The sequence below is a fragment of the Falco punctatus genome (genome assembly GCF_963210335.1).
Source record: "Falco punctatus genome assembly, chromosome: 4".
NCBI lineage: Eukaryota > Metazoa > Chordata > Aves > Falconiformes > Falconidae > Falco > Falco punctatus.
The window spans coordinates 87402948-87417406 of NC_137583.1; the positions used below are offsets into that span (position 1 = coordinate 87402948).

General features: G+C 40.3%; 1 protein-coding gene across 1 annotated transcript in view; it reads left to right on the top strand.

The window, feature by feature from the left end:
- CNTNAP2 (contactin associated protein 2) overlaps positions 1 to 14459 on the top strand; it is a 1227711-nt gene that overhangs the window by 1141209 nt on the left and 72043 nt on the right. Inside the window, exons 20-21 of the mRNA XM_080386067.1 lie at positions 4965 to 5210; positions 6672 to 6805. Coding sequence (XP_080242193.1) covers positions 4965 to 5210; positions 6672 to 6805 — 380 coding nt within the window. The remainder of the gene's footprint in view (positions 1 to 4964; positions 5211 to 6671; positions 6806 to 14459) is intronic.

Genomic DNA, 14459 nt, shown 5'->3' on the forward strand with positions numbered 1-14459 from the left:
ATAAGCATTACCATCTTCAGAGCACTCAAAGTAAATTCTCTCCCAGATGAGCAGCTGTGAGATTCTGACCCTTTGCTGATGCCCTATGGCCAGGACGTATCTCAGCAAACTGTCTTCGTCTTGTGCTGGCAGCCTGGAAGTAGCTGCAATTTCTGGTGCTCTCTAGCACGTTTTAGCCACAAGCCAGGCAAGCAAGCTCTACTTAATCTATATTCAACATTCATAACGACATGAGAAATCAAAAAGGAAAAAAAATGTGCATCGGCACTTTGAGCACTGTCTACGTTGCCCTGACAATCCTTGTACATGCAGAGCATGTTAGACTGCCAATGGTGACTGTCTGTCCTTAGAAGTTTGAAAATGGGTTTTTTTACATCCAGAACTCCATGCAGGGAAGACATAGCATCAAGCATTGGCAAGCAGCATCAGAGAATAATATTTTTAATTTACCAAATCTGAGCATGGCCAAGGAGGCATTTAGGGCCTGCAGCTGGGACGTGCCTACAGCTATAAGAAGGCATCTCAGCCAGCTTCGTGAGCCAGAGGGGAGAACCCTTCTCTGCTGCAGCTTTCATGTGTCCTGGCCAAGCTTAATAGCTGCCAGGGGTTTGTCTCCAGCTTCTGTAAGGCAAGGATCTTACCCCATTACTGCATGTTAATAAGATTGCTTTGAAGGTGCAGCTTCAAAAAAGCCAAGTGCAGTAATACCAGAGAAGGAACCAGCATTGCTTTCTCCTTGCCCTCCAGGTAGAAGGCGACAGAAGCCAGGTCTTGGGTTCACTTGGAAAAAGGTGAGGTGGCACTTGTGAGCCAGCAACAGCATGCTGTTGCAGAAGGTAGATTCCACCTTTTACAGTGCCACTCTTGAAGAGCTCCTGTGTTGAAGTCGGGGTGGGGGTGGGGCTGGGGATGTGTTTTGGCGTTTTTTAGGGGGGTTGGGTTTGGGGATTTTTTTGGCAGCTCCACAGATCTGTTGCTGCTTTATTTATTCAGAGTACTATATTGCACTTGATTCATGATCTTACCTATTGACATTGCTATCCCAGCTGTCAGCACGGAGCCAATTCAATCACTGTTCAGTGTATCTTCTATACACTCACCTGCAGACAGAAAATCTTGCTGAAGCTGGGTTCAGCCACACTTGTGCCATGCTGGCCATGCTTTTCACAGGTGAGGAGAAAGTAACGGAGAAAGAAGACAAGTTCTGAGTGTAACTGAGTGCACAGCTACCAGAATCATTATAAATACCTGAGAAGAGAACAAGCAACACTGATATTTCACTGATGTTAAACCAGCAGCAAAGGAGAATCAGGTTCCTACTTATATTTTCTTAGGTCTACAACAGAGGCGCAGAAATGTCCTGAGATTGTGGAATTTTTGTAACAGAAATAGTGCGTGTGTGTGCATGCACATGCTATTTGCCTTTTTCCTCCAATCTTTCAATACTCCTGATCCCAGATAGAATGAGAGTGTACAAATAAAAGTAACTGAGTGGGAAAAGGGAGAGTGGGGAGATGACCAAAGAATCGTAACCTTCAAAATAAGTTTGATAGTTCTGGGTACGTGTGCATTTTGTGTAGTAGACCTGGATCAGCTTTTGCTTCGTCCCTTTTCTTGAAGCCAGACAATTTTGTACAGTATATGTTGTTCATCCTGGGGGCGTGCATCTTGCTGGATAAAATCGTTTCTAATTATCCACGGTTCCACTTCTGGGTTCCTCTGCAAAGCAAGCCCGAGCTGTATATATTTGCAAAGGCTGTCAACAGAGGATGAGCACACTGCATATTGCTGTAGAAGTGGGTACTGCTTTCCAAAGAAAACTGCTCTGCTCCCACCACATTCATTTCCCCAAGGCTTCTGCATCAAAAGGGCAGTTTGCTGAGGAACCCTTCGCTACGCCTTCTGCCTGATCTCCCACAAGCCATCTGTTCCAATAGCGTTTGAAATAGTACAAAAGAAAGCAGAGGGTCGTCCATGGAAACCGCCCCCACGTTTCAGCAGCAGGTTTTGTGCTGCATTTTACCCATTTCATTCAGACAGCTTGAATGGTTTTCTGAATGAAGGACTTTGATATTCCTTCTATCAGAGCTTCAGGAAGATGATACGCTTGTGACCTCTGAGTAGAGACTTTTTTCACTGATCGTCCCTCAGCATTTCTAAGTTATCTTACAGCTGTGTTCAATATAGAGAAAATTATCTTTTAGCTTTTTCTAGTATTGCCTAACAGTTGAAACAGCTTGCTCCTGTGAGCTGCTGAGCATTTTGCTGTTCTGCTGCAAGGACTTCAGCTTCGTTCAGTGGAGAGCCTAATCACATGCATCAACCTCTTTGCTGAGCTGGAACTTGAGGGGATTCAATATCTTCCTGTTGAGGGCCTGATATACTCACACAGCCCAAGTGAACCTGCCTCTTATCCTTCCTCTTCAAAGAGTGGTGTGCGTGTGAGGAGAATTTCAAGGCTCATTACAATAGCTTGTATGCCTGAAATCATGAAGCTATACTGAAAACGGTTTTCTCAGCACAAATCAAGTTAAACATACAGAACAGTCTTTGCTCTGTCGTGAAACCCGTTAGGAAAAAACATCTTGCCACTTCCGAGAATACCATTTACTTAACTTTCTTTGTAGTAACAAACATTTAAAGTAGCAATTCATAATGTTTACAGCTCTGGAAAAATGCATTGCACGTTTTCCAGTTCAGCCCCAGCGCAGCGCTGAGGTCAGGACTGGAGGTCCTGGTATTCCCAGTGTGTGAGGCCCTGGGCAAGCATAGTGCTAGGCAATCCCGAAAATTGCTCCTAAAACAAACAGCATGACAAGCAGGCGAAAATAATTCTGCATCAAGGTGCTCGTGCATGCACAGAGCCTGGGCAGGGGCCATGGTCCCTGGCAGCGGAGCAGCAGTGTCAGACGGCCAGGCTGCCCAGCACAGCGGCGGCACCGTGACGGCAGCTGCCCATGGAGCAGCTGGTGTGAGCCAGAAGCAGAATACATTAGTGGGCACAGGGATACTTTTAAGCCAGTCTTGTAAATAGTTAGAGCTACAGCATATGCTGCTTTAGATTTGTAAGTGCTAACACCGGTTTTCAACACTGCTGTTAAAGGCAGAAGGCGTCACAATTTGGGGAAGTATTTGCAGGATAGGACCCTTTCACTTTTAATCCAGGAGCACTTAAGCTGAGTCTCCTGCAAAATATAGCTGTTAAACAGAATTGCCTCTCCCGTAACTATTTCAAGGTGATTTAAGGTTTTACCTGTAAAATGGCAGTTATAAATCTATCCGAATGATCAAATAATTTATAGCGTCTTGAGACCACAACTTGACTTCATGTTTAATGTGGCCACATGGTGAGAGTGACTATGATATTTTGAATTTTGGAGACCTTTTGTATGGTAACAGGAAAACAGAACTTTTCCAGCACTAGATTTAGCAAAATTCTGGAAAGGAGCATCAATAAAGTCTATTATAATTTTACCTGTCTTCTTATCTTTTCTCTGCTCATCTACTCTGAATAAAGTCTGCAGGCTCTTTCCTAACTTGCTCTGTGTCATTGCACAGCTTGCAAAATGGACATCTTGCTTCATGTGTTTTGTGATAAAGCCTTTGCTTAGAATTGTGTGAAGACTTCAAATGCTAAAAGAGAATAAAAATTTGATTTCTTTTAAAATAAACAGAGTATTTATTTTTCAGAAGTTTAGCTGGGCAATTTTGTACCAGTCTGTGGCACCTTTGTGGCATTGTAGGAAGGTAGTAAATGATGAAAAAAAATTTAAAAGACTGCTCGCCTCTTTAAACATTACTTATAACCATTCTTTAAATACAGTACTCGTATGCTATGGTCATAATCTTTATTTATCATTCTTTAATCCTTTATGAAATATTCATAAACATGCTTTCTTAATGAAGCTCACATGTAATTTAAAAACTTCCTTTAATGACTTTGTCCCAGACAGCAAAGTCTATCCGGGACCACAGTGTCACTCAATGAATGGCTGCCATAGGAAGCCAGTCCAGCGAGCCCAAAAAGATTTCACAGGTTACACACTTCCAATGGCAGGGAACTGTGCTGTGATTCCCACAGGAGGCTGTCAAAATCATCCTTCACTGTAAGAATGTCAACTCTGAATTATGTTTTTAATGTTAAGAAATAGGCAGGGCTGCAATATTATGAGAAGTAATAACAATGCTTTTTCAGCTGGAAGTATTAGTTCTGCCAAAAGTAGTTTCATTTTCTGTCAAGAGTGTTAAAACATGACATTTTGTCTCAGGTTGGTTTGAAAACTTTGCCTGGGTAGCACCTCCTGGGAACTGCAGTTCAGGCATCTCTTGCCTTGTTCTGAAGCTCACTCGTTAATTTTCTCTCCCCATAAGGGCATCCTTGTGAACTCCATCCAGTTTTCATGAAGAATTGTGCTAGCATTGGAGAGCTTTCTCGCATTGTGTCCAATCCTATTTCATATCTTTCAGGTGCTAGAATTGCCATCATTCCTTTGTGAGGTCCTTCCAAATCCACTCAAATTTGCTGATCAGAATTGCTGATTTTCCTTTTCCTTGACAGTGTTTACTTACTGTGTTCCTTAAATCTCCCTTCCTCATATCTCCCTTTTTGGAGCATTATCAGCTGCAAGAGTTCAGTGAGAATAAATCTAAAGTGGGGTTCTTCTGCTCTGTAGTACTGTATATATGCAATGTAAGTATGGACTTTCTGTGTGACCCGAAGGAAATCTTTCCTTTGCTCTGGGGATCCAGGTACCCACAAATAAAATGGAGATTTTCTTCTTCATTCTTATTGGAAAACAGTGAGGCTCTTGACCTAAATATTGTCAATGTGCTTAAAGAATGCAGCAATAGAAGCATGCACAGATTAGTAATGATTAAGTCCGTAGTAGTATGTTTCAACCAAAAGGTGTCAGTATGTTTAATTTCTCTTTTTCTTTTTCTTTTTTTTTTCTTTTATGTTCAAGATGTTGGAGCATTCTTTGAAGAGGGAATGTGGCTTCGTTACAACTTCCACTCCCCAGGGACTAGCGTGAAGGATTTAGTTAGCCGAACACTTTTGAGTTCTACGGATCCTGAGACCACAGCGCCTGATCTCAACTTGAATAAAGAAGCGCTCAGCTTCAGCTTCAGTACCACCAAGTCCCCTTGTGTCTTATTGTACATCAGCTCCTATACCCAGGACTTCATGGCTGTGCTTGTCAAGCCATCCGGTAAGCAACTGCTCTGGGGTCTCTCCATTGAAGGCACAATTGATAATAACACCAGCGTGACATTCAGCTGAAGCTCTGAATTAATGAGAAAGTCTCTTCACCCTTTTCATGTAAAAATAAAGTACATGGGACCCGAACCTGTATTGCACTTGTACTAGATTTAACTGTTCAGTTTGGTGGGGTTTCATTAGCCAACCTTCTCTTTCAAAACAGAACAGAAATCCACGACCACCTGAAAAACATGCTGTAACAGATCCGTGCCATGAACTAGCATTTTGGAGGGGACAAGCAGGCATCCACATCTAGTTACCTTAACTGCTGAACTCATGGCAGTATCACCAGTAGTCAGTGGAAAGTGTAATGTACTGTTCTTAAAATCTGGATACCCACTGAGGTGGCTTAAATATGGATACAGCACAGTATATAAGGTCCTAAATATTTGGTGATGGCTGAAGGTTGGATATGGATCATTTGCTGTTACAGTATTAAAACTGTATGTAAACTGAATATACTTTGATTCCAAATAGTGCCTTAGTGCCTTATGAAAATCTTAATTAGGATGTTTTTACTGCTGTTCTCTTTTATGGGATAAGTTAATATAAGTATTCTACATGCGACTCATTTTTTCCCCTTCATGGGGAAGAAAGAAGGTACATGACAGAAATCCCATTTCAGACATCTAAACGATAGTTATAAAGGTCTAGGGCTGCTCTTTTGGGCCAGATTTTTTCCGGTTTTTATCAATAGTGGGGTCTGCATTTCCCTTTTCAAATATCCTTCATTTTAATCAAATATTAAAACTTGTTATGAAGAGCAGACAAAAAATCTCTCTCTCTGGCAGTATGTCATGAATATCAACTAACCACTTTTAACTATACTTTTCTAACAATATAACCTGAGGTTTTCATCTCACCTTATATTAAATTTCCATAAAAGTCCAGACGGTCACCCGTCAACAACAATTAACTGTGAGAGCAAGAAAGTCCCCTGTGTGCATTATGTGTCACTGTTAATTTGTTGTAATTTTGCCTTTATTCAATGCATATCAATGGTTGATTCGTTAGAAAACATCATTCTTTGTTTTACTTCAAAGAATTTGACTGCAGCAAAGATAATACTCTCAACAACACAGTGCCACTTGATGTGCTCAGATCTGTACCAATTGTCCATATTGTTCAAGGCACAGCTCTTATTTGTGTGGTTTGCACTCTGGGATGTTTGCAGACACTTTGGTTTTGAGATGCTGGTCATTGTCACACTTCTGGGCTATAAACTAGAAGCCAGTTTCAGCCCAGCAGCTCTATAATCTCAACCACTATCTCTTTTCCTACTGCAGAGACCAGCTCTGAGAGCAATTTAAGTGTAAAATGTGAACAGGTGTATGTGGAAATGAAGAGGGGAAAACAGCTGGTGAATAAAGATCAAAACACCTGAGGGTGCTTTTCACATTTCTTTCACTAGGGAATCTGCAAATTCGTTACAGCCTAGGAGGCACCAAAGAGCCATATAACATTGATGTGGACCACAGAAACATGGCTAATGGACAGCCCCACACTGTTAACATCACGCGGAGTGGACGGGACATAGTACTGCAGGTAAGCTGTGCGTGCGTTGGTTCCATGACTTGGTGCTTGAAGCTTAGAGAGTCTCCATGCCTCTGAAGAAATCAGTGTGATTTAGGAAATCAGAAGTACAGTAGATCAGGTTCTGCCTGCTGATCGTGCTCCTAGGAGTTAACAGAAGATATTCTTTCCCTCTACTGCATCAAGTCATGTTGTTCTGAAATGCTCATGCTAGCATGATGACAGCTGGGCTAATACAGGTGTCACTGTAGATGCTTGAGGGCATCAGAGACATCTGGACTGATAGATAACATGGGACTTAGGGTAAACCCGCACCATTCCAACCTGGAAGCCAGGAGGGGTACCCTGCAGCATCTTAAATGGCGGTAGAGCCTGACATACAGACAACTAAATAGCGTGCCATAAGTCCTGAGTCTGCAAATGAGAATGTCTTTAAATTTAAATTTACCCTGCAGTCCAGTGAAATCAGAAGAGCTGTTCTGCAAAGATGAGCAGATGCTGAAGTGTTTGTGTGACAGGAGTCTGAGACAGCGTATTAGTGAAGGCACGTAGCTCTGGCTTATTTAGGTTTTGATACAGCACAGGCAGGAACTTCACCTCCCCGTATCTCAGTTTACAAACCTTTGAGGTAGTATAATACTATTTAAATAACAGAGGAGAGTGCTGCAAGAAGCAATCAATATTTCTAGGCAGCTTTCTCTCTGTGGTCATTACAGCACTGTCTTCCTTCCCTGGTTGTCATATCTGCAAACATGAAGATTGCAGCAGGGTATGAGGATAATTTGGTTGGCAGGGGAGTCAGGTGGAAGGGATAGATTAATCTGGGTTTGAGAGTCCATGAGAAGCAAACCAAAACCAGTAACAAGTGAAATATAAACAGGGGAAGTCTCCTTGGGAACCAAGCCAAAGGGTGAAGGATAGTAGCTGTCACAGTATTATCTACCTAAGGATTAAAGTAGATCCCTGCCAGTTATTATTTTAAGGCATCAAAAGGAAACCTCTTCAGTGCATTACAGTTTCATTTGGCGGAGGTTCTCACTACTCAGAATAACACTGAATACATTGAAGTAGAATTGTCATAAAATTATTTGCAAAATGCCAGATAACCTAAAAAATATTCAGGTGATACCTGATCCAAACACTTTTGGATGCATCTTGGATCCAAACACATTTGGATATATGCATCTTTCTTGCATGCTATTACATTTGGATTTATTTCTCTTACTGCTAAATGGAAGCTAAAGAAGACCTACAGTTCGGTACCCTTCTGCTGTTAAATGCTTCTGGTTTGGGGAGGTATGGCATGTTTCCTATGGAGTCATAGCTGGCTGATTTAGCCAGATGTAAAATGAAATAAATGATTTTCTGAAGGGATCGGTTGAGACACCTTGCCCAGTTGGAAAGTACATACACAGTTCAGTACGCCAGCCTTGCGTCAGCTCGCCTACATTTGGGGTCTGTCAGGGTTTTTTCCCCAGTGTTTTGTGAGACCACTACCTATCTGGCTTTGAAAAGCCAGAAACATTTTGGTTAGCATTGCTCTACTGGGGTAAAAAATGTCTTAATCTGGTCAGTGTGCTTAAAACACAGCTGGTTTATGTTACCAGAAAGCAGATACATTGGAGGCTTATTAAATGAGACAATCTGTCTGCTGCATATGCAAGAATAGGGAATGGAGGGACCCATACAAAGCAAATCCAGAAATCTTACCCCTACTATATCCTGAAACAGAAGATCTATCAGGTTTTGTTTGTTCTCCATAAGGGAGTTGATTTTGTTACTTATCCGGTTACATTCTGTAAATTTGAGAACTGATATGAACCAAAATGGATCTGTTAAGCAGATTGTTCACTTGAAAATGAGTCCTGTTTTCAAAGATAAACTCTTCCCAGTGTTTGAAAATACAGAAGATATAAATACTATTTTTCTCAGTATCCAGCAGACAAATTGTAACCTATGAGTTTTCTCTTGCAGATCTGAGCAATGAACATTTGAGTAGACTTTTATTTCCTGCTAAATCCTTCTCCAACCTGATGAGCAGCTGGTTTGCTTGCTTTTAAAGAAGACAGCTTGCTTGCCAGGTGCTGTTGCTCACACTGCCACATCTCTACATGGCATAAAAGTGTCATGAGAAAGATTTATTTCTCATCAAAGCCTCAATTCAAGAGCACTCAGTATTTTTGAGATCTTAATAGCAAGTTCATACTTAGAATACCTGTCTTTCTAACTTACTGTAATAACCCTGTAATGCCAGAGAGACTTAAAAAATCTGCAGCCAGGCAATAAATTGCTACCATACGAACTATGCAAACTGAAGTTTTAGCATGATTCTCAGGAGTTTCACTTGTGTATAAATACAGTAAAAGACACACTGTTGAACTCCGTGAGACCTCACCTGATGCTGGCAGACAAGGAGAGCACTGGTTACTTACATAAAATCACAGTTACTGTCCAATCAACCAGAATTTGAAGTGGGCTTTGAAATGCACATATCCGCAATATTGTGTATCCATACGGTAAGAAACAAGAACAAATATTTAGTGTGAATTGTTTTCGTTAGGATTGCATCTCTATTCCTAACATACCAACAGTCAAGACAAAAGGTGGTAACAAAGACTCTGTCAAAAGGTTTTTATATTTCCGTTTTCTACGTTCACTGACAGCAGTCAAATCAATAATTAGTCCTACATTAAATAAAAAGCTCCTATTTGCGATGCTAGTGGTTTCTCAGGGACAAGATGAAGGATATACAACTGACTTCAGTGGTAGAAAAACCAAAAGACATAAATTCAAGGACAAAGATTTGCTTACTGTTATTTCCACGAGGTGGGCAATATTAACATTTGCTAATAAGAATTCCTAGCTCTCCCCTCTAGTAAAATACCAGCTACTAGTAAACTGTGGCACACCTCCAAGGCTGCATTAGTTCACCTGTGGCAAGCAAAAGCCCAGACTGACAGATGGGGAATGCATTATCCCAGTAAATGACATTTCAAGAACTGAGCTTTAGGTCACAGAGGGCAAGTTTTACTTTGTTTGACTTCATTAAAAGGTTTCATGCTTCAGCAGGGTATTTTTCATATCATAAAAACCAGATCACTCTTTACCAAGTGTTCATGGGTGATTAACATCATTCACACATCAGTAAAATCTTCTTTTAAGAACTTCAAGGACAAAAACTCCATAGCAGAGGTTCTGATCCAAAGCCCATTGAAGCCAACGAAAGGCCTTCCATGGACTCCAGCAGGCTTTAAATTGTCCCTTCAAGAACTGCAACAGTTGCATCCTTAGTGCAAGTCTCATACCTCCTGCCTCTATCTGTGTCCCAGAATAAAATAAGTGTGGAATCTGAATCAGAGACTTTTCTAGTCTGTTGCACAAAGTTATGTCAGCATGTTGCAAAGAAAAAAAGAAAGGAAAAAGGAAAAAAAAAAAAGAAAAAAAAAAAAAAGTAAAAAAAAACAACCACACCCAAACCATATGATGTGCTTTAATTTTCAGGCAAATAAAGTTGATTGTCAACAGACTTGGATCGTGCCTTTCAGCTTCCGTACTAAGACATCCTTGTGCATTCCCAACAGATAGCCAGTTCTTCATGCTGCTTTAAAGCCAGTGCTAGGGATGGGTTAGGCGTTACAGCCTTCTTTGTTCCTGAAAAGTATTAGACCTGAGCAACTTCTCCAAGACTCCAGTGTCCCAAACCCATCCATATCCTTCCAGGACAACCGTCAGCAGCCAGCACACACCTGCCCAGAAGACCATACGGAAGGATAGCTGGCAGTTCTCTCTTTCAGGCTTGAACTATATGGAGAACTGCGGTAGAGAGGCTATACGCAACAATAGCACATGTTCACGATGTTAATTGCTGAATGCATTGAAAGTGAACTTAATAATGAGGCTTCATGGAAATCTTGACCTGAAGTCATCTGTTTGTAGGGTTGAGAGTAATCCAGAAAATTTGTTTACATGGATCTCCATTTTCCAGCTTCACCAGAGGCAAGCAGGAGAAATACCCATCTTCGGTGAAAAATAATCAATGAAATATTTGACCCTTACCCAAATGAAACCAAGAAGAAACAGAGTTTTTCCAAGTCCATTCTCTGATTTCCATTTCAAACTCTGCACTACTTAAAAAAAAGATAACATTTGCAAACTCCTAGATGCTTAAAAAATGTAAATCATACAAACGTAATTCAAAACTAATACAAAGTATAAAATAAAATGAGTGAAGTGGGGCAAAGCAGTCTACATATAATCCCAAGCTTAAATGCAATGAATATATCAAAGATTTTTATAATTATAGAATAAATTTTGGTCTCATTAAAGGGAGTGGGAACTTTCTCATAGGCTTCAGTGAGGCTATAATTTCACCTCGTATCATTATTGTTGCTGTAGAATCATACCTAACTATCGTGTTTCGTATAATTTGAAGCCTCAACAGAATATGATCACTCTGTTTGAGCTCTTTCTTAACAGAGGCTATAAAATGTCACCAAATGATTTTCTGCAGCTAGCTGGAAAACTAATCATAGCAGTATAACACATTTTCTAGAAAGACATTTTATCTAGCTTTAAAGACTTCAAATGATAGAAAATTTACCATATCCTTTGGCCACATCTTCCAATGGTTAAGTGCCATTCCTCTAAAGGATTTGCACCCAATTTATAGTTTGAATTCTGCAGCCTTCAGCATTTAACTTTGGGATCTTGGAGTCTATGCCTGATCGATGAAAGAATTGTTTGGTGTCAGGTGTCATTCCCCAACACACTTTCTTAGAGATGCTGATTAAAACATCTTTTCATCTTGTCTGTAAGAAGCTAAATAGATTGAACTATTTTAGTTTACCGTCAGAAGTCTATAATTTTTGAGGCATAAATCAATTTTATAACACTTCTCTGAAAATTCTGCCATTAAGTCACATTTTGAAAACCTTTACCATAGCATGTTAATGGTAGCTATGCCATCAAAACAATTTAGAAATGCCATATTTATTTATTTATTTCCTTCATTTTCCGGGCAAACCTGCTGCCACAGCACCCTTTGGACAGTGCTGCAAATAGTCTAGATTTCTGACCGATTTGAAGACTGGTTTAACTAGCATTTCGCTGGCTGGTAGGGAATGGGGAAGTACTGTTTGTAATTCGGAAGAAAACAGCTAGACAGTATTACAAACTCTGTAGAAGTTGGCATGAATAAAACATGTTTTAAATATCCAGGACATTAACCACAGGTAAATATGTAAACCATAGGTAATATCAATGCAACTGTAACCCTCTGCTTTTTTCCTAATAATCAGGTAATTATATTATATTCAAAGTTCATTTAATAAATTTCCAAGCAGGTTTTGATTCAGGGAAAAAAAAATAAATCAATGTTTCTATTAATAGTAAAGGCCTTCCTGCTGAAATGAATTATTTTAAATCCCTAGAGATACATCATTTCTACTACACGTTGCCATTCTGCACTGGCAATGTATTACTGGAAAGGCAGGTGCAAAAGAAAGGCAAACTCAGACCATTTTCTACAGCAGAATCATCTGTTACATCTGCATGTTTAATGCATTAGCCCTCAGTTTACCCATAGCTGCTAAGCTCTTTTTTCAATCAGAAGTCACCAAGAGGTGGGTTTTGCTCAGATTTGAAAATACAGGGTGGTGTTTTTTTTCACAAATAGGTGACAAACTAGCATGAAAAGGTATTGATATGAGAAATTTTGAAAATAAAACAAAACTTATATTGATATAGTATCCAATTCCTAGAACCCTAAACTCCAACTGTTTTCCAAAATATAAAGAAATACTGACTCTGATCTTTGCATGTCAAATTCCCTCCAAATATAATGATTTTACTGATGTTGCAGAAGACAAGGTGTTCAATTCTCAAAAGAGTCTGTAAACAACAGCAAGAAACAGCTGAACAGAATTTAAATCATATGCCTCAGAATCAGAAATGAATGAATAATTCACTGATTAATAATTTTCTCACCTGTTCTTTTGTGCACACAGGATGCCCCTGAGCTCCTAGCACTTTTGTTGATTTTATCCTTCACTGAATTGACACAACTTCTTTATTTTACAGTGTGACTTACAATCTTTCAGGTACAGACGGCAGTTATGGGTAGGCAGGAAGCTCATAAAGGAACTGTTTCTTCTGTCTTGTGCATGGCGGAGCTGGGCAGTGGCACCTGCCAAGTCAGCACATCCCCATCGTATCCCAGCTGGCTGAAAGTCAGACAAAATGTTTTCAATAAACAAGAACTCCTCTCACTCATTGGCAAATGATAGGGTGGAATATCCCTACCCTGAAGACCAGAACATGAGTCAGATCTTTCTCTTAGTGGCAGATGTACAGTGGGGAAAACATGACCCCAAAGCTCCACCTGGGGACAGCATCTCACCCTGGGGCTCCGTGGCTGTGAATGCTGAGCCTTCCCCGCAGCTGCTGCAGAAGGGCAGGGACAGGTGCTGAAGTATGTATCTTTTCAAAAGTTTTACCTTCTCTCTGCATCAGCTGAGACAGTTTCAAACCTTGAGGCCTTTTGGAAGAACATACTATCTGTTCTGGGAAACCACTCTGTAGGAGAGGAACTCTTCCACATGTCCATCTTTCTCACATCTTTTCAGCAGAGCCTGTATTGCTGGGTTCAGAGGGATTTTTCAGTTGTCTTATCCTACCTTTCGGCCATCCCTAGGCCACATATCATGACTAAGACCCAAAGGGATATGCCTTCCTCACCCTACACTGTCCTGTCCCTGGACAATAAAGCTAGGGCATGCAGAGCACCAGGGAGTGTGGTGCAGCTCGAGAGCTCGCCAGCCTGTGGAGCGGAGCAGAGCAAAGGTCTGCAGTGTGTACCAGCCCACCTACCCCCTCGCAGCACGTGTTACGTACATTGCCTTAGATTGAGACTATTTCCTTCTATAATGTTGTTCCAGTAACGAATGTGTGTTTTCCTTGGCCTGTATGGTTGCTGGTTTGGCATTATTTTTTATTGGCATTAAAGAAATGAAGAAAGAACAAAAGAATCATTAAGTGTTTTCAGACCCTAAGGCTAAGCCTAAGAAAGTCAAAACTTCACGTGAAATAGGTGCGTTCTATTATAGCAGCACACACTGGACAAATTAATGTTCTGTGAAAGTCATCTTTAGGTACCTGAAGTAGATGTCTTTAATTTTAATAACTTGGCATTATATGACCTGCTATTGCTTCTGTTAACATTTGTTGTAATTCATCTATTAAAGAGAGCAATAAAAAGTCAACAGATATGTGAAAGAAGCATCAGAGAATTGTTCCAATTGAAGGCAGCCAGACTAAATAGTGTCCTTTTCCTTATCAGTGCTTCTGGTACATTTTGAGTTATGTATCTACATTTCCATTTAAATTCTGTCCCAATTTTTGTATTTCTTTACAGTGAGGCAAATTATCCCTGACACTATTTATCACAGCAGCAGCGACAGGAATATATACAACTTTATTGCACATAAAGGATTCAAATTTTTAAATAGAAAACCAAAAAAAGCCCTTTGTATTTATTTTGGTTTTTTTCTGCAATACAGCTGTTTTTTCTGTGTCTGTGCCACATGTGGATCACCTTTCTAATTTAAATCCCTGAAAAAAAAACTTTATCAATAAAGACTGCAGTTGACATTTATTTAAAAACAAACAA